Source organism: Anolis carolinensis, chromosome 1 (genome assembly GCF_035594765.1).
Source record: "Anolis carolinensis isolate JA03-04 chromosome 1, rAnoCar3.1.pri, whole genome shotgun sequence".
Lineage (NCBI taxonomy): Eukaryota > Metazoa > Chordata > Lepidosauria > Squamata > Dactyloidae > Anolis > Anolis carolinensis.
The window spans coordinates 218,654,364-218,681,419 of NC_085841.1; the positions used below are offsets into that span (position 1 = coordinate 218,654,364).

The following is a 27,056-nucleotide window of genomic DNA, read 5'->3' on the forward strand; positions in this document are numbered from 1 at the left end:
ACTGTTTTAATAATTTACAGATTTATCTATAGAGTAGACCAGAGCTTCTTAAACATTTCTACCTATGACCCCTTTCAGCCCAAAAACCTTTTACATGACATACAGTATATAAAACAGGTGTACAAACCTAACATTTACTTATAAGAAATCAGCATTTGTAAGGCTTGCTGAACAGGCTGGTTTTCATTTTTATGTAGTACAGCTGAAGTAGGGTCCACAATAAAACCTGCACAACAAATTCATGTAAATGTCTATAACAGCCACTAGATGATGTTCAGAAAACGTTTATAGTTGTCATATTTTTGGGACCCAAACATTGAGCTAAGATGATCACATAGTTTAAGAAGCAGTGCAATAGTCTGCTGGTGAAAATAGTAAAGTGTCATTTGAATATATATGTGCGTTGTTTTTATTTTTCAATGTGCAGAGGTATCTCACATGACTGCTCACCAACATTTGGATACAAGCATGTTCTGCCACTGACAAATGATGCCGAGAGGTTTAATGATATTGTGAAAAAACAGAAAATCAGTGCTAATATAGACACTCCAGAGGGAGGATTTGATGCAATTATGCAGGCAGCTGTGTGTAAGGTAAGGCAATACATCTGTGTAACGCTTATATGGGATAAATTAAAATGGTTGAAGACATACCATATGTATTCGGGTATAAGCCTACCTAAATATAAGCAGAAGCACCTAATTTTACCACAAAAAAACCTGGGAAAACTTATTGACCTGAGTATAAGATGAGGGTGGGAAATGCAGCAGCCACTAGTAAATTTCAAAAATAAAAATAGATACCAGTAAAATTACGTTATTTGAGGCATCAGTAGGCTAATTGTTTTTGAATATTTACATAAAACTGTAATTTAAGATAATAATAAGACTTTAATAAAATAAGACTGTCCAACTCTGATTACCAATATACTTGAGTATAAGCTGACCCAAATATCAACCAGCCAGGACCCTCACTGGAGTATAAGTTGAGGGGGGCTTTTTCAGCCCTAAAAACAGCTGAAAACTCAACTTATACTCAAGTATATGTGGTACTATTACTATTTTCACACCAGCCGAAAAATTTCCATCAATTCCATTCTTATCTCATATTATTTGAACTGAAATTATATCCATGAAAGTGCATGCTAAAATAAAACCAAGTGCTGCTACAGTCTTTGTTTCCATATTACTCATTTCCTGCTTTGAAGGTTTGCAATGTTTCTATGTGCATAAGTTGTTTTATATTCTATTTTTTTCCCTTTCCATAATAATGCCGTGGCTTGCAATAAAAATCTAACAAGCATTTATGGGATATTGATCAGAATGCTTTAGGCTGCAAACCTGTGCAAACATATTTTGAAATAATGCTCACTGGATTGTGTACAACTTGCTTCTTTTCAATAAGGCAGTATAGGCATGGATGTTTGGCTTCTACTCAGGGCCCATCTGCACATGCTGTAAAAAGTAACCAGGTTAAAGGGGAGGGGAGGGGGGCTAAAAGATGTTTAGCCAAAGTGCAGGAGGGAGGGACTGGGTTAAGAGATTAAAAGCATGTGTTAAAAAAATGTGTTTATAACCTGATTCAGCCTGAAAAAGCATACTTTTGCATGACTCTATATCCCTGCAGTCATACAAAACACGTGCTCCCCCCCCCCCCCAAAGTAGACTGCTACAGCACACATATGTTTTTTGAAAGCTGTTCAGGGAAGCACAAATGGAAAGCAATTAGAGCTCTCTAACACTCTTTATTTTATAATTTATAATCTTAAACAGAGATTGAATTAAGAATTGGGGGAAGAGAGAAATCCGACAGAAGATTGTTTTTAAAAATCCCACCGTTATGCACACATGTGAATCTGCTTGTATTTTATATTAAGATATTTGCATATGCGCTTATATGTTCCAGTGCATAATGGAGGGATTAAAAAAAAAACCTTCTGCTGGATGTCCTTGTCCGCCCTCCATCTTGATCTGCTATAGAGGAAGGCTTTATTGTCTGCAAGGAACCATTTCTCGGGACTGATAGGTCTGTGCATGGACCTGTTGTCAGGTCCCAGGATTTTGGCACTGTGTGGAAGTGTTCTCAAATATTGCTTTGCATTTCAGTTCCTTAGCTTAGATTTTTAGAAGAATTCAACTTTTACCTATGAGGGTGCATTTAGAATGTAGAATTAAGGCAGTTTGACATCACTTTAACTACCATGGCCTACACCTTTTGATAAACTCTATAAGCTAGCTGGCATTGCTCCCCCTGATGTGTGATGGGAAGTTGCTGCTAACTGTAAGAGAAATAAGGTTGAACACCAGTAGACTCAAATCAAGAAAAAGCTTCAGGAGAACCAGCACTCCTCTTAATGTTCCTCCAGCAACAGCAAGAGTATCCTCTGGGAAGCTAAACCAGGAAATTCCAAATGCCCCCCCCCCCCCCCCCCGCTTGCCATGAGGGTCTGCCTCCAAGGGCAAACCATGAATGGATAACTTGTAAGTCCTTGAACAGACTCAGAAGTGGAGTGGGCAGATCAAAAGACAACCTGGCAAAATTGTACCATCTAGAAGAATCCTCCGCCTTATGCAACTGTGGAACAGAACAAACAACTCCGCAAATGCTACGAGATCCCTTTGCATACTGATATTGCAGACTAATAAGGCTATGTCTTTGAATTCCAATCTCTATTTACTAGTAAATAACAGCATTTATGTACATTGAACGTTGATAGTAGAATATAGTGTAATTTTGATCGAGACAAAACTAACGATATTTCTACATTAGATATAGAAATACCACATAGTACATAGTTTTCTATTAAATCCTCTATAATTATATATTTACATTTTCATTCCAGGAAAAAATTGGGTGGAGGAATGATTCATTACATCTATTGGTGTTTGTGACTGATGCAGATTCCCATTTTGGGATGGATAGCAAACTAGCAGGAATTGTTATTCCGAATGATGGAGAATGCCACTTGGATGACAATAATGAATATTCCATGTCAACTGTTTTGGTAATATGCTTCATGTTTTACACAATCTTCTCCCATTAAAAATTATTTAGACATTAACCCTATGAAAGTACTGAATCTATGAGGTCATTCTCAACTGAATTAAACCAGAATTATATGTTTATCAGAGATATTTATGTCACATAATGACAGAAGAAAAATTCATCTGAGAACTGAAGTAACCCACCCCTTGTTTCAGTGGTTAGGTGAATCTGGGAGGTACAATCTAAAATGAACTCTGCCAGTGGGAAAGCTTGTGATCCTATTCTTCAGATAAGAAATATCTGCGACGAAAGCTAGGATTGCCCTGTGTTTTATTGTTAACCTGGGCTTTGTGGATTTATCAGTAATGTTGTACCTCAGTGTCTAAGAGAGATACACATTTAATTTAAACACAAGCAGTCTATAAAGGGCAGATATAATAAATAACTCCTATGTGGAGTTACACCCCAGAAAAGAGATTTAAAATCTGGCAACAGAAGTAGTTTGGAGAGAAGGTAGATCAGTGAGAAAGAGGTTTAAATTCTGATTCAGTCTTCATGGTGGGAAGGTGGTAAATGGAGTAAGGAGCAAGGCTGTTTATGGAAAAGGATTTTATCATGTATATTTGAGGGATATTAATGGCTTTTCCATTTTCACCACATCCTTGGTCCTTAAACCCCATGAATGTGTGTGTTTCGGGGGGGGGGGATATATTTCTAGCCCCATCTAATCCAGTGCTTGCTTGGTTTCTAGGTTTTTCTGTGTTATATAGCTTTTCTTTGGCTGGAGCTACACTGCCATATCATCCAGATTATCCCATCAGATAAAACAGATTATCTGATTTGAACTGAATTATAAGAATCTGTACTGCTGTATGAGCTGCTGAGCTGCTGAACTTGCTGACCAAAAGGTTGGCGGTTTAAATGCGGGGAGTGGGGTGAGCTCCCACTGTTGACCAAAGCTTCTACCAATCTATCAGTTTGAAAACATGCAATTGTGAGTAGATCAATAGGTACCACTCTGGTGGGAAGGTAACGGCGCTCCATGCAGTCATGCTGGCCACATGACCTTGGAAGTGTCTACGGACATCGCCGGCTCTTCGGCTTAGAAATGGAGACGAGCACGAACCCCCAGAGTCGGACACGACTGGACTTAATGTCAGCGGAAAACTTTACACTGCCATATTATCCAGTTCAGAGCAGATAACCTTCATTTTATATGGCAGTGTAGATCCAGCCTCTGTAATGCAGAAGACTATATGCAGTGTTTTTGATTAAAAGTTTCATTATTCCAATTAAGACCGATTTTTTTTCTTGTTTGCCTTCAGGAATATCCAAGCTTGGGACAATTAATAGACAAGATAATACAAAACAATGTTTTATTAATTTTTGCAGTAACAAAGGGACAGGTTCATTTATATCAGGTAAGAGACTTAAAAAGTATTAGTCTGATTGGTTATCCTTCAAATGATGAGATATTTCTTAAGAGGAGATATTTCAGCAAATATATGACTTTTTAAAACATGTGGACATCTTCTAAGAGTAAGAATTCCAGTGTCAATAAAGTAAGAAAGAGTGCACAATCACATAAAAATGGATTTAATTCAGAATCAAAAATTATTGGGTGAAACAACATAATGGTTAACAAGGCAGAAAAAATCATAGTAGTTTGTTGTTGAAGGCTTTCATGGCCAGAATCACTGGGTTGCTGTGAGTTTTCCAGGCTGTATGGCCATGTTCCAGAAGCAGGAACATGGCCATACAGCCCAGAAAACTCATAGCAACCCAGTAATAGTATTAGTTTTTAACAAGAAAGGAACAAAAATATATATATACCACAGATCGTATAACAATGGAATGGGGGTTTTTTAGTTTGTAAAAACTTGGTATAATGTTCTTCGGCCACAAAGGAAGTTGTCTGAGAACTCAGATACAAGAATAAAACTGACCAAGAAATGTGATGCTTGATTTACAACAGTGGTAGCCCTCTCAGATAGTGAGGGATATAGACTTCCAAGGGAAAATGTGATTTCTATAGTCATTGGGAGGTGAATGTTTCAGGCGGAGGCTGAAATAAAACTGGGTTGAATGAACAGAAGCCAGAAACTCCTTATCTAAGAACCTATTCGCCCCTTGTCAGTTCAGAAAGCATTGTGTTCTCTGACTATATTGCTTTGCTCATGTTATGGAACCTTTCCAAATAAAACTGTCCAGACTATTTTTTTGCAATAATAATGTCAGTCATGTCATGACTGTGGCATTATGAGTTTTCCTATTTTGAAGCACTGAATAATTTACTTGCAAAACCCAAATACGGCTTCTAACTAGATTTAGTACAGTCTCCTCATGTGGTAGGAATTCTGATGGATTTACCATGAATTTATATTGTTGCATTTTCAATATTTGTGGGGTGGGTTTTAAAAAATTACATGCCAAACCATTTTAAGCAATGGGTGTGTCCTTTTCTAAAATGATATTTAAATGTCTGAGGCAGAAGTGATGTTGTTCAGACCTTAAGCTTGAACACTCCTCTTGCCCTCCCCATTCTTCTCTTCTGGTAAAATAGGACAAAGAATGGAAATATCTGCAGGTTTTTGTTAGGTGTAAATGTTTAAATTCAGTGTTAATTTAAATAATGATTTCTTGAAACAAGTCAACAACAACTGAGCTTGTCTTGTTTTAATAAACTATACATGTAATAACAATCCCCAGAGGGGATTGATCTAACATCGAAGCTGTGGACTGGCATTGAATGCAAGTGTGTGATAACTGGAAATGTTCACTTCCTTGTTTAAATTATCCAGAGCTTGTTTTTACATTATTTTATAGCTCCAAAATAACCCAATAATGTATTTGCTCACTTCTGGACACTATTTGTATTGTGTTTCCATCAAAAATGAAAATGAATTCCTAATGTGAAATGTGAAATGCATGATTTATTTATCAGAAATGGCAGGATCTGAGGTATTTTGAAGCTGGATCATTTAACAATTGTAACAAGAATCTGAATTTTTCATTACTTATACAGTTCGAAATTAAGAGTTCTTGTTGAACAAATAACTCATTATTTAGTTCAGCACAATAGCAGATGTAGGCAGACAATAGTTGTCACTCCATGTGTGGGAGATATACAATCCAAGCCTTAGTGTACCTGTGTGAACAAGATCTGGACCACCATGTATGAATACAAACAGCAGCATTGGCTTCTTCAAGCTCAATTTCCAGCAAGTGTCAGTCAATTATTATTGCTTCGGATCAGAGTTTCCCATACCTTAAGAAGGGCATCTTTATAGAGAAAGCAGGTGAAAGCTATGGCTTTTTCTGGTACTAATTTCCCATGCAAAACCAGATTGGAATTCAAGTAGAGTTCCCAAGATTAAATCTTACAGCCTGAAACAGTGCTAGTCTGAAAAAGTTATAAAGAACTGGCAACATGAATAGAAGATTTTATTGCCTTTGAAGTGATTGGAAGCAAAGATATGCTTCTGTTTATACAGAATCCTTTTCATATGCTTGCTCTAAAGCAACAGGTATCATTTTGAAATAGCTTTCTTTGTTTTCGTCTTTATACTTTTGTTATAGTTTTGTTTTGGGATTTCTTTAATTTTTTTAATTGTCCTGTATTTTTAAATGGCTGTAAGCTGCCTTGAATCCTGTGATGGGAGGCAGGTGAGATACTAAATTAATTAATTCATTAATTTCTTTATTTCAACTATGCACATCTTTTTGGGGTGTCTTACAAAAATAATAATAAAAAGAAGACACAGACAGTTATTTGTCTGTCTGTCTGTTTGTTTCTTATTCTTTTAACCCAGTATGGGACCAGAGCAAGAGAAATTTAATACACATATAGTAACAATACATGCATAAATAGTCTAAAAGCCTAACTTGGGAGAAAACATGACAAATAATGCTGAGAAACAGATGAGAAGACAATGAAAAATTAAAAAAAATTAAAAAAATACTTATTTAGTGTCAAACCCAAGTTTGGTGCCGGGTAAACCTTGCATTATGATTTGTAAATAATTTCTACATACAGTAGAGTCTCATCCAATGTAAACAGGCCGGCAGAATGTTGGATAAGCGAATATGTTGGATAATAAGGAGAGATTAAGGAAAAACCTATTAAACATCAAATTAGGTTATAATTTTTCAAATTAAGGACCAAAACATCATGTTATACAACAAATTATACAGAATATGTAGTTCAGTACTGTATTTACGAATTTAGCACCAAAATACCACGATGTATTGAAAACATTGACTACAAAAATGCGTTGGAAAATCCAGAATGTTGGATAAGCGAGTGTTGGATAAGTGAGACTCTACTGTACTCAACTGAGGTGCTACCATCTTCCTTCCTTGCAGCAAAACCCCAGTATCAGTCATCTATATAACAAGGTCTCAGCCTTTTGGCCACAGAATAACAATATAAAGGTAAAGGTTTTCATCTGACATTAAGTCTAGTCGTGTCCAACTCTGGAGTTGGTGCTCATCTCCATTTCTGAGCCAAAGAGCTGGTGTTGTCTGTAGACATCTCCTAGGTCATGAGTCTGGCATGACTGCATGGAGTGCCATACCTTCCCACCGGAGCGGTATCTATCGATCGATTCACATTTGCATGTTTGCGAACTGCTAGGTTGGCAGAAGCTGGGGCTAAGAGCGGGAGTTCACCCCGCTCCCTTGATTCGAACCAGTGACCTTTCAGTCAGCAAGTTCAACAGCTCATAAAGTGGACCAAATTAGCCACCCCTTTGAAGGGACGTTCCAGAGCCTGTATGTGGCCATGGCACATCCTCACCCAAATGGGGATCTGAGGTTGATAGGTGCAAGAAAATCTTACCAAGAGGAAAGAATCATATGAAAAAACTCAGTCCTTTCTATGATAAGTAGCTAGTTATATTTTGATCTGATGAATAAATAAAACAATGTGATTTGAAATTCAGAAGTAAAAGAGCTAATCTTGAGTTATGAAGGTCCACTGTATAAAGCAAGAACTTATCTCAAGCCCCAAGTTCTGATTTGTATGTAATGTCGTGTGCTCAGAGAAAAAGCAGAACATTCATCTGAGTTTCATCACAGACAAAATATATAGTGGGACTTTGGTATCTGTTGGAATTTAGTCCCAGCACACCCAACTAATATCAAAATGCATGGATGCTCAAGTCCAATAATATACAATGGTATAGACACACACACACACACGACAAAACTTTTGGGAAATAATAATAATAATAATAATAATAATAATAATAATAATAATAATAATAATAATAACGATCTGCCAACTGCAAAAGGCCACCCTGCTGGGATCTGCACGCATCATCTGAAAATACATCACACAGTCCTAGACACTTGGGAAGTGTTCGACTTGTGATTTTGTGACACGAAATCCAGCATATCTATCTTGTTTGCTGTGTCATAATAATAATAATAATAATAATAATAATAATAATAATAATAATAATAATAATCTTTATGTATATCTCACCACCATCTCTGCAAAAGGACTTGTGGTAGCTTACAAGGTACTCCAGGGGGGTGCACCTATAATACACAACAGGCAAAAATGGTACAAAAGTATTTAAAAAGTCACATAAGATTATAACAGTGTCTGTGTGTGTGTATTTCAAGCCATGGAAGGTTGAATCCTTGGATACAGAATCTGTGAATATGGAGGGCCAGCTGAACTATCTTTATTCGAAGATTATGTTTGTTTTATTTTTTCTCAAGTGGTTAACTCATGTTGTGCATTGCAGCATTATAATTATTTTTGTCATTTACAGAACTATGCTGATCTTATTCCTGGAGCTACTGTTGGACAACTACAAGAAGATTCTAGCAATGTTCTCCAGTTGATTATTGATGCATACAAGGTATTTTGAAAAATAATGATTATGACATTTTCATTGCTTCTGTAAGCTTTGCAACTTGAGATCCTTCCATGTTATACGATTACAGTGCTTTGAATTCATTTTAATTGCCATGGCTGCCTCCTGTGGTGGAATCGTGAGCTTTGAAGTTTGGTCAGTGCTACCAGAATACTGTACCCCCATGGCTGGCAATTCCAAATACCGCTCCATAAACTACAATTCCCAGGATTCTGGATAAAGTGGAATTCTAGTGATATACCATCTGCTCTCCAAATTTCCTGGGGTTAGGGGCATAGGAGCCCTGTGAAAATGGGGACATGTGAAAAAAATGCTACTTTTTTAACCTGAGAGAACACTTCTCTAGGAATCCCAAAGTTTTCCAGCATGACTCTACAGCCAACTTCATCTGGAATCAAATCCATGAATAATTAAACCAGCAAAAGTCAAATCATGAAGTGTGGAGGGCAGACTGCCGACATACAGCATGAACTTGGTGTAAACTTTACCCGGCAAAGGAATTAAATTATTTATGCTGTTATTTTGCATGCAAGATGTTGATTATGCATAGATAACAAGAATAGAAGCCATGCAGAGAAATGTTCCAGACTAGAAAATAAATTGCGGTGGGAGGAATACAAAAATGTAAGAGCAAAAAAATGTTGTGGTAGCTGACAATTTTTTACAGTGTGTCTTGACATGTCAAGACAGCCTTTCTCACCAAGGATGAGAAAATCTGTGAATAATATTCACCTGCCTACTTCAAGCTAACTTTTCCTGCCAACCTGCTTCAGGCTAACCTTTATAAAAATATAGAAAAGGGTTGTGGTTTGGGGTTTACTAACGTTAGCAAAAAGGTTGCTGGTGACGTCGCATGATTCAGTGTCAGTTCTGCACCTGAAGGTGCCTCTGAAGGAGTTGTTTTCTGTGGAATCATTTTGCTTAATTCACAGAATAATCCAGGGAGCCCAGGTGTCTTTGCCTTCAATTTATTGCTCCTCCCAGGGGAGTAGAACAGCAGCATAATGCCTTTTATATTGATAGCCCAAGGATCTCTTTTTCTAAAATAGTGGTTCTAAACCTGTGAGCCCCCAGGTGTTTTGGCCTACAACTCCAAGAAATCCCAGCCAGTTTACCAGCTGTTAGGATTTCTGGGAGTTGAAGGCCAAAACATCTGGGGACCCACAGGTTGAGAACCACTGTTCTAAAAGGTCTCCTAAAGAATGAAGGGGATGTAGAAGTTCTTGATTACCCATCCCTGCTTCTGCTGAGCAGGAGCAGGATCCCCTGAGACCATCTATAATAGCTGCCACCATCCCTATGACCAGTAACACTGTGGACACTGCTGGAGGTTTGTCTTGTGCTCTCCTCCCCTTTTTTCTGCTAAAGAACCCACAGACAGAGGGAGAGAGCAAAGGCATGTGAAAGGTGGTCTCTGATTGCACTCTAAGTAAGAAATTTACATTGGCAAAAAAAGGTATATCCTAGATGAAGGCATTCCTTTCAGCTATTACTTGAGAAGGTGCAAAGTTGCAAAACAGTTTACATCATATTGAGATCAGGTTGTAAAATAGAAACCTAATCCTTAATGTGTCTAAACTAAACAGTTCCCTGGGCTACTCAGAGTTCTCATTTACATGTTCATAGGAGCTGGGAGGCCGGGGGCTGTGGCCTAGTGTATAACACGTTGGCATCCAATCTCAACTGGTTATCTTGGTGGCATAAAATAAGAAAGTTTCAGCAGTATGCAGATCTGTTTTAGAAAGCCTGATCTACTCCATTTTGGCATCTCCCCATGGCCTGTATTGTTTGCTGAGCTCTGCTAGAAATGCTAGAACTGGAATATTACATATCCAGAGCCAACAATCAGAAGTTATGGTTATATACAGTGCCAGACCCTGAAAATATCCTCTTAAACAACAAACAAGCTATGGTTATATTATGTGCTGGTCAAATAAGCCCCATCTATACTGCCATATAATGCAATTTGAAACTGCATTATATGATCAGTGTAGGCTCATATAATGCATTATATGGCAGTTTAAATCAGGCCATGTACTGAACAAGGATTCCATCATATGCATTAGATTAGTGGTTCTCAACCTGTGGGTCTCCTGGTGTTTTGGCCAACAACTACCAAAAATCTCAGCCAGTTTACCAGCTGTTAGGATTTCTGGGAGATGATGGCCAAAACATCTGAGGACCCACATGTTGAGAACTACTACATTAGATATTGCTCATGACCTCATTGTCATTGTCTAGGCACCTCATTATACTTACCTTAAACAGCATCCTAGGATGCTTCTACCCCATCTTCAGGATGGAGCCTCATCATGTCATGTGACTTCTGGTGGAGGCCCCACACCCAACTGGGGTGAAAGCATTGTAAGATGCTTTCTACTCATTGGGCCCTCTTTGGGAGGGTGACACTTTCCCCATGTGATGGAGAAAGTGTCGCTGAGAGAGAGCTGTGCACAGGGTAACAGATTCGCCCCACTGCTCATTTCTGCAGAAGCCAGGTGAAGCGGGATGCTTCACCTGGCCTTTTTGATGAGTCTGTAAAATACTGAAACCTGGAATAAACATGATCTATCTTGAATAGTGGAGCCCCCAGTGGCACAGTGAGTTAAGCCGCTGAGCTGCTGAACTTGCCAACTGAAAAGTCAGTGGTTCGAATCCGGAGAGCGGAGTGAGCGCCCACTGTTAGCCCCAGCTTCTGTCAACCTAGCAGTTCGAATACATGCAAATGTGAGTAGATCAATGGATACTGCTTCTGCGGGAAGGTAATGGCATTCCATGCCGTCATGCTGGTCACATGACCTTGGAGGTGTCTAGGACAACACTGGCTCTTTGGCTTAAAAATGGAGATGAGCACCAACCCACAGAGTCGAACATGACTAGACTTAACGTCAAGGGAAACCTTAACCTTTACCTATCTTGAATAGTACTGTGACTAGGCTAGGCTGCAAGCGGTGCTAGGATTTGATAGCTTCTTTGACCAATGTTATTGATTCTGTTTTCCTTCCTGCTTAGTTTCAGGGCTTATTCTATCTACATTATCTTATCTCAGGGATATTTCAGTCCTACTTATTTATGTATTTATTTGCAGTATTTATATACCACCCTTCTCAACCCCGAAGGTGTCTCAGGGCAGTTCACAGTGTTGGCAACAATTCAACGCCCTTGATAAAAAGCAGTATAGAACATCAAAGTTGATCCTCCCCTAATAAAACATTAAATATTATTGAACACATCACATAAAATAACGTCATATATCACACAAAAACATAACCATTGTCCATAAACAGTCCTAGGTCATTGAACTTTCAACTTTCACTTTAATTTTAAATATTTCTATGATGGGCCGAATGCCTGGTTCCACAGCCAGGCCTTTAGCTGTCTCCTAAAGGTCAGGAATGAGGGGGCCGACCTGATCTCACTCACTCAGGAGTTCCACAGCCGTGAAGCCACCAACGAGTAGGCCCTGTTCCTCGTCCCCACCAGTTGCACCTTTGAGGCCAGTGGGGCTGGGAGCAGGACCTCCCTGGAAGATCTTAATCTACACATCTAATCTACCCAACACTGGGTCACTGTCCTTTGCAATCTCCAGTGCTCTCCTGCTATGCTGACCCCAAAAACATGTAATTTTTAACATACACCTCATTAATTGCTGTGTCTTGGAAGAGAGGCTATGTTGCTCAGGTAATGGGACAATGGTGGTTGTCCAATCAGGCTACATTCTTCTCAGAATGGCCAATGTATTCCTATACATTTCAGTGTGGTCCAAATTTAAATCCAGAATGTGAAAAAAAAACATTGTGTGCATTTCTCCCTTGCCACATAAGCTGGCAGTACTACACAATTCAAGTTATATGACCCAAGATAAATAAATCCACCACTCTGCCCTGCTATTGCTCTTTGTAAGTATTGGATTTATAATTGGCATTTGCCCCCTGAATAGAAATATGCTCAAATTTCTTTGGTTTTAGAGCTTTCCGCTCTAAAATGGTGGCAGAAAGCCAAGTTATTGTAATGCACAGATGTGTTGGCTTTTAAACCCTCCAGAGGAAGTAAGCATATGAGGGAACTCTGAGCTGTCAAAATATTTGTTGTATGGCTTTCTCATAGTCTCTTTCTAGTGTGAGTCACGGCGTTCAGTAAGCGTGTCAGAACGTGCCTGGAGAGGTTAAAAACTGTAACAACTTTAAACTAATGTTTTGTGTTTTCAAAGCATTCATTTCATGTGAAGTCGAGGCGGCAGAATACAGAGTTTTTAAGTAAGGGCAGAAGGAAATCTCATCAGTAGTTGAGTTTGTTCAACAGTTAAAATATATAAGAAAGGGAAAAGGGGATTAGGTTAAATTGCAAAGCCAAGTTCTGAATAATGTTTCATTCAAGAAACCCTTCGGCCTCAAACATGCCCACGTGAATGTTGTAAGACACACAGCACAAAATTTTCCAAGTGACTTCTCCTTTTTACATCTCTCCAGGAAGCCAAATGAATTCCAGCACTTTCTTCCAGGGTCACTGAGTTCACACAAGAATAACATCTTTAACTCCAAACTAGTGCTCCACTCTGTTTCCCCCCCACACCATAAACAAAGTAACTTACCTTTAGAGATTAACTCTGAACACTCTGATAGTTAGCAAAACTAAAGGCAAAGGCAAAATAAAGCAAAGAAATTCGAGTAGATGAGCATGCAAGTAGAATTACCCAGATAAAAGAAATAGGTTTATTATTTCTCAATTGAGAACAATCTTCTAACTCATCATAAGCAGTCTTCAAAGTCACATTACTCTGATTTTTTTTTAAACCTGTCTATCCTTAAACTATATATCCAGAATCAATATGTGGGGGGGGACCTTCCACTACCCATATACATTGCTTTGAAAGTTGGTAGTGGATCCAGCAATGCACAGCATTACATATGGGAGCACTTTACATGCTGATATCTATAAACCACCATGATTTGGCACAAACATGAGTTTGCACACAGATAAACAAAACTCATACATATCCTGGAATGAATGTCAGAAAAGAACTTTCAAAGAGATATGTATGGAAGTATATATTGTATTTCATTGCATAATAGTCGCATTTTCCCATTACATGGTGGTGACTATTGCGACTGTTACGCAGTGTCCACTTGTAGCCTCATTCGCCCACGTGTCCCATTTGTAGCTATGGGGCTTCCCTCAGTTGCCAGATGACGGGATACCCATAGCTCCAAGGAGGCAGGCAAGGGGACAAATGACATCCTTCATTCACTTGCCTGGGCACAAGCATGTTATTAAAGGGTGCGACTATTATACAAGGAAAAGAAAAATACCAATTTTGCCACCACCACCCCCAAATGGGGATGTGACTTGTATTATGTGATGAAATACAGTGTTTTATCTGATACTGTGAGCGCTTGGTATCCAATGGGGTTTGGTTCGAGAAACCCATTTATGAATACAAAAATCTTTTGATGTTCAAGTCAATTACATACAATGGCACACCAAAATAGTGTCCACTGTATGGATTTTTTTAAAAAATTCCAGTTGTAAATGGTTGAATCTGTAGATGAAGAATATGTGCATATGGAGGACTGACTGCACTTGGATACTTGTTCACTTTTCTAAGCTGTTTTTTTAAAAAAAAAAACTAGACCAGACCTCCTTTGGTATTCATGAGTAGCCTAGGGAACCTGTTTAGTTTACAAGCATTCGTTATTATGTTTTCTTTCTGTCACCTGAGATAAATATTACCTAGACTGTTTTGCAACTTTGGAACTTCCAAATAATACCTGAAATGAATGTTTCCATATTTAAAATACATTTTGCTTAGAATAAAGACCTTTCCTATTCAAAGATCTCCTGCTATGCACACTAATTTTACATGCCTCTTTTCCAATGAGCTCAAAGTTACATACATAGGTCTCCTTTTCCCCACTTTTTCTTAACAAAGAACAAGGTAGGCCAGCCCAAGGGAGAAAGAGAGACTGGTCCCATATTACCCAGTGACTATCTGTTGTATCTGCTGTTTTATTGCTTTGTATGTTCCAGAATTGGAGCCCCTGGTGGTGTAGCGTGTTAAAGCGCTTAGCTGCTGAACTTGTGGACCGAAAGGTCACAGGTTCAAATCTGGGGAGCGGGGTGAGCACCTGCTGTTAGCCCCAGCTTCTGCTAACCTAGCAGTTCAAAAACATGCAAATGTGAGTAAATTAATAGGCAGGAAGGTAACGGCGCTCCATGCAGTCATGCCGGCCACATGACCTTGGAGGTGTCTATGGACAACACCGGCTCTTCGGCTTAGAAATGGAGATGAGCACCAACCTCCAGAGTCAGACACGACTGGACATTAAGTCAGGGGAAAACCTTTACCTTTACCTACCTATGTTCCAGAATTAAGCTTTGACACTGTAGTCAGGAGTGGTGTGCCTTAATAACGACCAAAGGGAGTTGTTATTATAGTTCATGGCCACGCTATACATACTCTGGTGCTTATATTCCTTTCCTCAATAAATAATTGAATCTCTGACTCCCATATATTTATGTATTTATTTGACAACATCTGAAGGCTGTTCTATAATAAAATTCTCTATATGACTGTTTATTAAATATTAGCTTTCCAGTGATGCACTAACCATTGACTCTTTCAGGCACTTCGGTCTGAAATTGAACTAGAAGTATTAGGTGACACAGAGGGAATAAACATGTCTTTCACTGCTATCTGTAACAACAACACTGCCATTGCAAATGGGAAGAAATGCTCTCATATTAAAGTAGGAGAAGTGGTAAGTAGGTTTTTTTTCATGAATGACATGCATGAGGGTGAATAATAATATAAATAATAACTTTATTTTTATACCCTGTCATCATCTCTCATATGGGACTTAGGGTGACTTACACATGGAGCAAACACACATAAATACAATATAAATGATCCATCAAAGTAAAAACATAGGTAAAGTAAAACAATCAAAGTAACAAAACAGTCAAAAACATAATTTCAATATAACATAAGAATATCAAACAGCTAATTACGGACGAATACTATAATATGTACCCCGCAAATGGACTTAAATGAGGAACTTTTTTCCTCACTTCCCTCAGAGGTAATATGACTCTGGATGCATAACAATGGTTTATGGGAGCAGCATCTTATTGTTATATGCTACGCTAAGGTAAACCTATCTTGGCAAGATTTGTTCAAGGGGATAGAAACTGAGAATAAACTGAGATACTGTTCTCCTCACTTCCCTAGGTTACTTTTAACTTGACATTAAGCCTATCTGCTTGTGAGAAAAGTCGAAGGAAAGTCCTAATAAAGCCTGTGGGTCTCAGTGAAACTTTGGAAATTGCTATTCAGCCAGAGTGCAGCTGTACTTGTCAGAAAGAAGCCGAGGCAAACAGCTCAAAGTGCAACGACGGAAACGGTTTGTTCGAGTGTGGAGTTTGCACTTGCAATCCTGGCTACCTGGGCCCTTATTGTAAATGTGATGAAAAAGAATCCCTGGGTCCAGATTCCTGCAGAAGTTCTCCTGAGCAGAAGTATTGCAGTGGAAGAGGCGACTGCTACTGCGGGCAGTGCGTTTGCCACTTGTCGGCCTATGGCAATATTTATGGGCCAGACTGTGAATGTGACGATTTCTCTTGTGTGAGACTTAGAGGACTGCTGTGTGGAGGTAGGTTTATAATCAACCCTAAACATTTCCCCAATCCCAGAATAAAATGATAGATAATAAATATGGTCTGTTGTAAAGAATGACAGATAGGGAACACCATTAAACATCAAGTCTGCACCATTATTGTACTGCAACAAAAATAGACATTTTGTTCATTTTGCTTGTAAACATTTTCAAGTGGCTCAGAGACTGAAGTGAGGTGATGGTGCAGTATACATTCAATACAATCATATTTTGTATATGGTCATTCCCACTGTCCTCTCTGGTTTTTACTCCTACTTCCTTTCTCACCTCGAGTTTTAATCTAGTGTTCATGTGGCCCGCCCTTGGTTTTATTGTTCTTTTGATCTTGTTTAATGTAGTGTATATTTTCTTTTATTGTGTTGTTTAATGTGCTATGATTTGTTGTTCTATTCTATTTTGTTATATTGTATTGTTCTGGGCATGGCACCATGTAAGCCGCCCCGAGTCCCCGTTGGGGAGATGGTGGCGGGGTATAAATAAAGTTTATTATTATTATTATTATCATATTATTTTTGTCATAAAACACAGAAGAATTCATGCTGTGTATTAATGGTGTTACTTGCTGCAACTCATGACTTGGAAACTCTGGGTTTATCTATCAATTAAAGTTAAGAGACAGCTTAGTTGTATTCCTCCACCCATTCTACCCACAATGCTAACTAATTTTGGAGGATCAACCAGTGGAACGCTGTGGACACAACTTGCCATAACATGTGGAAAGCTGCAATCCTAAACCCATTAAGTAATAAGCAAGCTGTGTTGAACTCTCCTTGACTTATACACAAAAAATACAAATAGGATGGTGCTGTGTTGTATGGAAAAGATCACAACATACACCAAGAGAGCTTTGCCATGAAAATAAAAGTTTAAAAGGGTTTATTTCGTTACCAACCACCATTCCAGAGGGGTTTTTTTTAATCATAGGTAAAGGTTTTCCCCTGACATTAAGTCTACTCGTGTCTGACTCTGAGGGTTGGTTCTCATCTCCATTTCTAAGCAGAAGAGCTGGAGTTGTCCATAGACACCTCCAAGGTCACATGACCAGCATGACGGCATGGAGTGCCCTTACCTTCCCACTAGAGCAGTACCTATTAATCTACTTACATTTACATGTTTTCAAACTGCTAGGTTGGCAGAAGCTAGGGCTAACAGCAGGAGCTCACCCCACTCCCCAAATTCGAACCACTGACCTTTCGGTCAGCAAGTCCGGCAGCTCAGTGATTTAATCCGCTGGCCAACCAGGGACTCCTATAATCTATCAATAACATATTTTATTTCCTACTTTGCTTTTTTTCTTCTGCTTTGCCTAATTCCTGTGAAACCCAAAAGCGTTCTCACTCCTCAATAATGTTAGTCAGCCATTAGAACATTACTGTGCTCTGAATTTCTTCAAATTATATAATTACATGGGTACCATTTTCTAAAACATAGAAAGGATAAGAATAGAAGAGTTGGAGGGGCTATAACAGTTGATGAATTATTTGGGATACTGAAAACTTGAAATGGGTAGAAATCAATAACTAACTTCCATTAATTCCCCCAGGTAATGGAGACTGTGACTGCAACAAGTGTATCTGCCACAATGGGTGGATGGGGGAGTACTGTAACTGCACCACAGCCATTGACAACTGCATTTCTGAAGATGGGACAATCTGCAGTGAGAGAGGCAAATGCATTTGTGGTCAATGTGTTTGCACACATCCTGGGGTTTCAGGAAGCTCGTGTGAGAAATATGCTGCCTACAGCGATCCTTGCATTTCCAAAAGGTAAATTAGTAGTTTGACATATGCTTAGAAATATCTGGTTATATCATATGATCACAGAATATTGGTACAGAGGTACTGAGTTTGAGTCATAATATCTTGCTGACATTTGTTTCCCATGTTCTCAAAATACATTTTTTGTAGCGGATGATTTGCCATCTATATGATCTGTATAGGTACTATGGCATTTCATTTATTTACTAGTTCGCAGTCTCCTAGAATTCAGTTGTTCCCTTTCATAGGGGTCAGGACCACAGTTTAAAGTTTGAAGGTCTATAGTCAAAAAGGAAATACTTCCTAGCTCAGCATGGCAACTACCATATTGTCTGGCAAGACAGGGTTTGGGGTGGGACAGGCAGTAGCAGAAAGACCCAATTGGCTGAAGACCCAGGACCTTCTCAGTACAGTGAATTTTTTGGATCAATTTGAGTGATCTGCCCCTAAAAGCAAAATAGAACTTGAGGTTGGTCACTATAAGGGGCTACCATATCGCAGAGTGGGTGCTTAATATAAAACAAGTGGCTGGCCCAGGCATGGGCAGACTTCGGCCCTCTGGGTGTTTTGGACTTCAACTCCCATGATTTCTAATACCCGGGAAGCTGGCTGGGATTTCTGTGAGCTGAAGTCCAAAACACCTGGAGGGCCAAAGTTTGCTCATGCCTGGGTTAGCCTAATGATTTTTAAAAGTGTAAGACCTGAAGGCACACAACAACAACAAATGGGACCAAGTATTACAAATAGTAACAACAAGGAGAAACATCTGATGTAGCTGGGTTTGTTTTAACCACATATTTCTCAGTCTAAGCAGATTACTCATCGGAAAAATGATCAGATCTTTGTACAGCTTCACTAGCAATTTTAACTCGATCCCTGATCTGTAGTCACTTATAATTAATATTTTTAATATCCCAGTCAGGACCATTCACAATACTATTCACTAGTGTGAAGTGGCCTCCTCAGACTGTAGACTTGAGGTGTTTCACACAAGAGGAACATTTTTTTGTAATTCAATGTATGAAAATTGCATTCAAGTAGAAAAAGAACTTGTGAGATTGTCTGCCAAATTGCCTTGGCTGGCTGATAGCACTATGCAACTTCACTCTGAGAACATGCTGGGAGAGAAGCCCTTTTTCTGGTCTGCCTGAGTCTGGCCCTTATCCCAGTGGTACGGACTTCATGGTATGTTGTGGATCATTAGCTTTGTCCTTTGAACCATTATTTAGTGTGTTATGTTGGTTAGTATAGACCTCTACTTTTTTAAAAAGGTTTTTCCTGCAAGCTCGGACTCTGCAACCCTTAGCCTAAAGTAACTCGCGAAATCTAAACAGGGAAATATCAAGAGTAAGAACTGAACCGGGGAATTTTCTGATTCATGCTTCAGTCTCTTCAACCATGATTGCATCACCTCTTCGGAGAGTTCATATTTACAGTTGCCAAAACCAAAATAATAAAAAGGGTCAGTTGGGCATATTTAAAGGTGAAACTCAAATGTTTTACTAAAAAGTATTAAAATACAAACCAAGGCTTCTCTTTAAGAATATCTGCCCAATATAGTTTCAGCTATTTGTTTCAGCTCTGAGAAGTAAGAGTTCAATTTGATCTTTTAGGAATTTGCAGCTGAATGAAAACAGAAATTCAATTTTTTACACATCTATCAAGATGCTTAAAAGTCAGCCCATATTGCTGCAGTGCCATGTATTGCTTTGCAACGTCAAAGCAGGTCTCCCTATCATGATGTTTGGCAAGCCACACAGTTCATCCTTCCCTGCATGAAAAATGTGTTTGTGAGCATAATTGCTCATAGGGTCATGCAAGTTTAGATTAGTCATTTCTTCCTAGTAATTTGCATGGAAATGACTTTCTTACATTGATGTCATGAATTATTTTCTTCAACCAGGAAGCTCAGACTTGGTTGCAGTCCCAGATGTATAACTAATAACTTATCTGCTAACTTTGGTGGGTGTTGAAACCAATTCAGGTCTCGTTTGCTTTTGTGCTTACGTGATTTAGCCACTCAACACTAGACTGAATTATGTTGTATCTTAATCTTTTCATCAACTACCCCCTTTTACAGACCTCATAGAAAATGTAAGCAATATCTAAGAGCAGAGCTTAATGATTACTTTTGAGATGAAAATTTGGATCCTAAGCAGCATCATACCATTTGCTCAGTTATCAATGGCTTCAGCACGGAGCTTGAAGATATGTCATTGTATTCATCCTGTTTAAGGGCATATCTACTAGTATTGTGCTTTTGGGTGGAATTGCTGTTCGTTTTGTGTAGTTTCATTCGTTACATCTCATTTTCGTATTTGTTCCCACTAACGAAAATGGGGCACCTATACAAACAGAATTTTCATCTGGCTTACGAAAAAACCAAAATTTTTGGACCATTGGCTACAGTGGGAGGGCTTCCGAGGCTCACCCCCCCCCCCGGAGCTCAGTTTTTGGGCTAGAGGGGTGAAAATCTCCACACACAGATGGCATTTTGACCCCTTTTAGCCCACCAACTTTTAAAACATTTGGGTCTTCCCCAGAGTACTATTGTTATTGTTATTATTATTATTATTATTATTATTATTATTATTATTAACACCCATTAGCACACATCAGTTGTCATGGGGAAGCAATCCTCTCTCAGACTCAGCTTAGAGTCCCAGAGTAACTATTGTTATTAGTATTGATATTAATATTAACACCCATTGGTACACATCAGATGTAATGGGGAAGCACTCCTCTCTCAGACTCAGCTTAGGGTCCCAGAGAAACTATTGGTATTAATATTAATATTATTATTAACACTCATTGGTACACATCAGATGTCATGGGGAAGCAGACGTTTCTCAGATTCAGAGTAACTATCGTTATTAACATTAATATTATTATTAATATCCATTGGTAGACATCAGCTATAATGGGAAAGCAGCCCTCTGCCAGTACCTGCTTATTGTTATGAGGCCGAAATGAAAGGAAAATGAAAGCAAGCATGATGACTGTGTGGCTTTCATTTTCATGTCACCTCTCATTTCCTACAATAATGTCGTCATTTGTTTTGTGTAGACGAGCAGTCGAAACAAAATGATAGCCATGAAGGAATATTCTCGCGCACATCTCTAAAATCTACATGGACCATGATGGGGTCCATTCATCTTATTGTTGCCTTGTCCCATGTTCATAAAGGTTCTGGGATGCTCCAGAGCTTCCCTGAAGTTCAGAAATTCACCCACACTTTGTGCCATTGTAGACAGTGAAAGTGGACACAGCTGTTCACACAGTTATCCCATTTTCCCTGGGCTCAGGCCATCTGGGAAAAGGGGATGGCACTTACCTTCCCCCTGTCATTCCAGCCTTAGCACCTACCATTGGGTGTGAAACTGGTGGTGGTCTTCACTCATTGTCTGTAGTGAAGCTAACTGAAGCAACTAAGTAATCAGAGAAGGGAGGAGGTAAAGAAGGGAGTGATTGCTCCTTTCCCTGCTCCCATCTCTTACATCACTTTGTCACACTTCCTACCATCACTACAGCTGCCAAATGATGACCACCACTAGTTTTGTGCCCAATGGTCACCACTAAGACCAGAATGACTTCAGTGGATCTGCATCATGTAGGCGGTCCCTAAGAGATGGCACGTAAGACACCACCTGCTGCCTCATTCAGATTCAATGGATGGAGTCTTCCACCATACCTGAAGGCAACAGTTAATTTATGAGTGCAGAGAAGAGGTAAGGCACAAATAAGTCAGTCTTCCAAGAAAACAGGATAATCAAGATACTTAGAGAAACAATCGGACAGCTGCTGCTGCATCCCAACTTCTACCACATAATGTAGTTACCTCATATCGAGAAATAGTAGGGAACTGTCCCTGTTCTCAGGAGATACTCTCCTGGTATTATTGTTAGGAGAGACCTGTTCCATGATAGTTTGGATCAGAAGAAAGTCTCAGTGTTACAGCATCTACCCTGTGTAAATTAGACAGGCACTCACTTTTCAGGATTTAAAGTGTTTATTGAACAAACTCCTCCTGCTCATACTCATATTGCCTTTGGTGATTTTATATGGTATTTTATTATCTGTAGGTTGTACTGAGAAATGTTTAATGTAAGCATTATTCATAATTTATTAATACTGTTTAATAAATGAAGTACTCAGCACCTTTTTGAAATCAGTGGTAGGAAAAGTTTTTTATTAATTTTATATGTCAGTTTTTATCTATTGTGTTCTGAATGATATATTTTATTGTATATGTTGAGCCTCCGGTGGCGCAGTGTGTTAAAGCGCTGAGCTGCTGAACTTGCAGACCGAAAGGTCCCAGGTTCAAATCTGGGGAGCAGAGTGAGCGCCCACTGTTACCTCCAGCTTCTGCCAACCTAGCAGTTCGAAAACATGCAAATGTGAGTAGATCAATAGGTACCGCTCCGGCGGGAAGGTAACAGCGTTCCATGCAGTCATGCCGGCCACATGACCTTGGAGGTGTCTATGGACAACGCTGGCTCTTCGGTTTAGAAATGGAGATGAGCACGAACCCCCAGAGTTGGATACGAATGTACTTAACATCAGGGGAAACCTTTACCTTTACCTATTGTTTATGTTATGGCACTACTGCATGTCATTGTGTAAGCCGCCCCAAGTCCCTATGGGAGATGGAGATGGGATACAAATAAAAACCTATTATTATTATTATTATTATTATTATTATTATTATTATTATTATTATAAATGCATTCTAGATAAAGAGAGTCCGCTACTTGAATAATGTTGTTTTGTTCTGCTGGAAATGTTGTAACTTTTTCTAGATAGGGAAAATCTTCTGTTCTTCTCCTCTGTTCTGTTTCACAATTAATGATAACTTGAAGGGGAAAATATTAGCGTATGCCTTAAGCCTACTGGTTTATTTTTTTGTTTTGAAATCCAGTGACTCTAGGTGAATGATAATTATTTATTGATGACAGCAGATATTTTATAATATACTTTAAAGAAGGAAGATTGTTGTCCCTTTTGTTTTTTGGTGCCTTGTTATAATGGGCAGAGATTGATGAGCTATTGAATCATTTTTCTCAGGAACTGCGTGGAATGTTATTTAATGTCTGATGATCGGTCACAGGAAGACTGCACAGAAATATGTAAACTGGTTGATGCCACTGTCAGTACTGAAGAAGGTCTGTACATTTCTTCATTTAATTTATTACTTTGGCCTTATTAGTCATGGCAGTAGGTTTCTTCGGCATGTCAGATTTATTAGACACATTATTAAGTACTGCATTATTCATTTGTTTTGCAGTTTTCCTCAATCTGCTATACTACAGATGTGTTGGACTACAAATCCCACTAAGGGCAGTCAGTATGCTTAATGAGTGCTTTTCAATCCCTTTTCCTTCCCCTAATTCTCTTCTAGAATTCCTATTTGAGAATTAGGCATAACTTCAGTTACTAGTCTTAACTAGCAAAGACCAGTGAATCAACAGAATTTCTGTAGGTGTTGACATTCCATAAGTGTTGATCTGAGATATATAAGTATTGCTAGCCCACCACAAATAGCCCCAATTTGATTGAAGCACATGATATTGTGATGGCCAGAAAAGTCAGGTGTTAGGCTGTCAGGACCCATTTCAGTCTGGTTTAAAGACAGGACACAGCACTGAAATGACCTTAAGTCATTCTGACTGAGGATCTACAGATGGTGTGGAATGTTATCATGTTGATCTTTTTGTGGCTTTTGATGTCTACTATCTTACCAGATCAGTTCCATCAGATTATAGGGTTTTTTAATTGTACTGTTACAGTGGGTCTGCTTCTGCTTCTATGTATAGGGCTGGTTCTAGTGAATAGCGCTGGGTGTTTTCTACTCAGGTCCATGGTTATAGGGTGTCACAGAGTTTGTCTCCTATGTGTACAACATCTGCTATGAAATTGTGTAGGAAATGTCACAAGGGATTTGAAGGCAGGGTGATATCAGTATGCTGATGACAGCCAGTCTGCTTCTCATTAAGTTGGCTGGGGCTGTCCAGATGCTGATTGAGATGGATAAGGGCCAGTAAACGGAAGTGGGATGTGGTTTGCTAGTTTTGTAAATTCAATCAACTCTGGTTGCGGATAGATGTATAGTTTTGGCCTATTTCTAGATTCATCTCTGCCATTGGAAGTTCAAATGGACCCTGTGGCTCAGTGTCAATTCTTATCTCGGCACAGTTCGTAAGGCAACTGTTCTTCAGCAGCCGACATGCCTTTGATGTTGATTGAGATTATTGTCATAGTTGGTCCTGAAAATGTCTGTTGGTTTGTTTGTTTGTTTTGTTGGTTGGTTGCATGTTGCAAGTCGCTTGTGGCTGTGAGAAAGTCAGCCGTCTACAAAGTCTGAGCCCTGCACATGCATAGTGAAGGACCTTCTGACAGCAACACCAGAGGCACTCCAAGTGGCCAGCTACTGGTCAAAAGTCATTTAGTATAATGCCAAGTTGTTGTATTTTTTTAACTTTGTATTTTCAAATACATTACAACTTGTACCCTCGATTTCACTTCTGACACGATAAATAAATAAGTGCCAATTCTAACTGGAACATCAGTTGTAGCCTTTTCTGTATACAGATGACCTATCTACTGGTAGTCTAAGCAGTGGTAATTTCCTGATTTAACTATTACATTGTGCTCTCTGTGCAGTTGCTCTTAAAGATAATTCAGAAGCTACAGCTAATGCAAAATGGGCCAGCAAGATTACTGACCATGTAAAGCAGTGATTCCCAACCTTTTTTGACCAGGGACCACTTGAACAGGGACCACTCTCCAACATTAGTATCAAAAGGGTTACAAATCAGTTTTTGGTCAACTTTAGATTTGGTTGGGTTATTTGGAGTGCTGATTCAGAAAATTGCATTGGATAGGTCACATCAGCTCTAGTTTCTGATACAGAACATATGCTATCCAGTAGTCACCATTAAATAAATAAATAAAAAGGAAGGAGGTTCATGGACCGGATTTTTGTTCTCACAGCCTACTGTTGGCCCACATGTTGAGAACCACTGATGTAGAAGGAACATGACACCAGTCTTAAAAGATTTGCACTAGCTACCAATTCACTTGCAGTCTGAATTCTAGTTGCTCGTGATGACATTAAAAGTCATAAATGGGTTGGATCTCAATATTTGTAGAAGTGCCTATCCCTATGTATACCTGCCTGAAAACAGATATCTGCTGGAGATGCTCTCCTTCATGCTCCACTAGTGGGAGCAGCATGTCACACGGGAACATTGGAAAGGACCTTCTCTGCTATTGAACCCCATTTATTGAATGCCCTTGGAGGCCCAGCATTGGTTTCTTTGGGATACCAAAACTAAGATCTTAAGTTACCAACATGACTGAGGGGCAGCTGAAGCAACACTAGGCTAGCTGAAGCTGTGCAATCAAAACTCTCCCAGTTTAGAGAGGTTAGAAATTATTGGGTACTCCCTGAATCTTGGCCCAGTTTTGTGATGGCTGTGTCCATGTCCTGGGAGAAATTTAATTCTTGCACAATTTGGTTCATCTCTTGCTGCACTCTTTCTCCATCCAAGCTAACAGAGCAGTTGTGCCACCAGATATTAGGTCTGGTACTGGGGTCATTCCACTGGCTTGAGCAACTTCTTTCCTACTTCCTACCCAGGTGGCATATCTTTGAATTACAATTGCACTCATAGGTTGTGAACTTGAGAGGCATTTTCATGTTCCATTATGTTCTTTTATGGTTCCTCCCCCCCAAGGTTTATATAATAATCTTACTGAAATTAACAGGCACTCTCACTGGAAAAACTGTAATTTTAAATGGACAAGAAATAGCTTCTCTAACTTATGTGGGGAAAAAAGAAGTATTTTTTCCTCCCCAAAATTTGCTATACGAAGTTGTGTATTGACACTATTTTCACTGGCAACAAATATGAATATCAGACACAACTATAGTTCCTGAGATCAAGCAAACCAATCAAGGCTGCTGTTGATACTCCGTAGACATGACCTCACTTTTAGATCAGACAAATGTAATGATTAGGTCAAACACACAAATTATGTGTTTTGGGTATAACTTCATTTTTGATGTCGGTTGTCTCAGGTTGGTAAGAATATACACTATTGGGAATCTTGACATTTTTAAGACAAAAAAAGCAACATATTCAGATCTTAATGATATTTGTGTGAAGGAAAGTAAAACAACTATATTTAAAACTATCATTAAATATAGGCATAAAGCCAGTCATTATTTCATTCTCACCAACACTTTACAGAAGAAATTTGGGACGTGTGTGGCCAAAAAACAACAGTGTGACCAAGATGGCAACATTCATTAATGAAGAAGGAAACATGGGTTAGAGGAGATTTCAGTAGTTTGTTTTTGCCTGAGATTACTGGCAAAGGCAAGTTTTCACCTCTTTCTTTGTTTCTCCTGTTCCTGTCTACTGAGTTAATCAATTATTTTTGCACTTTGAACTCAGTTTGTAGCAAAAGCAATAAGCTGAGAACAAAGGGAGAAAGTGTGAGGAGGAGAGGGAAACTTGGATATTTTAAAGTGATCTGAAAAAATGAGATGACAGAGGATTAATCAGGACTGACCCTGTCAAATTAGATCAGTTGGAAAATGTGTTTGTTCCAATTAGACTAGTTTCATTGAGTCAAAGGCACTTGGTAAATCAAAACTTATAAATTCTACTGATTCAGAGGATTATTCTATCTGAGTTTAACAATTGGATTTAAACCATGAACATTTATGGGTAATAGATACCTTCCTG

At 38.9% G+C, this 27,056-nt stretch overlaps 1 protein-coding gene across 2 annotated transcripts in view; it reads left to right on the plus strand.

Moving 5' to 3' along the window:
* The window catches only part of itgb6 (integrin subunit beta 6), an 86,609-nt gene that overhangs the window by 51,721 nt on the left and 7,832 nt on the right, over positions 1-27,056 (plus strand). For both annotated transcript variants that reach the window (XM_062965323.1, XM_008119141.3), the window contains 8 exons: positions 428-593; positions 2,843-3,004; positions 4,311-4,406; positions 8,769-8,858; positions 15,497-15,631; positions 16,102-16,522; positions 18,090-18,312; positions 23,368-23,465. In XM_062965323.1, the coding sequence (XP_062821393.1) occupies positions 428-593; positions 2,843-3,004; positions 4,311-4,406; positions 8,769-8,858; positions 15,497-15,631; positions 16,102-16,522; positions 18,090-18,312; positions 23,368-23,465 (1,391 nt within the window). The remainder of the gene's footprint in view (positions 1-427; positions 594-2,842; positions 3,005-4,310; positions 4,407-8,768; positions 8,859-15,496; positions 15,632-16,101; positions 16,523-18,089; positions 18,313-23,367; positions 23,466-27,056) is intronic.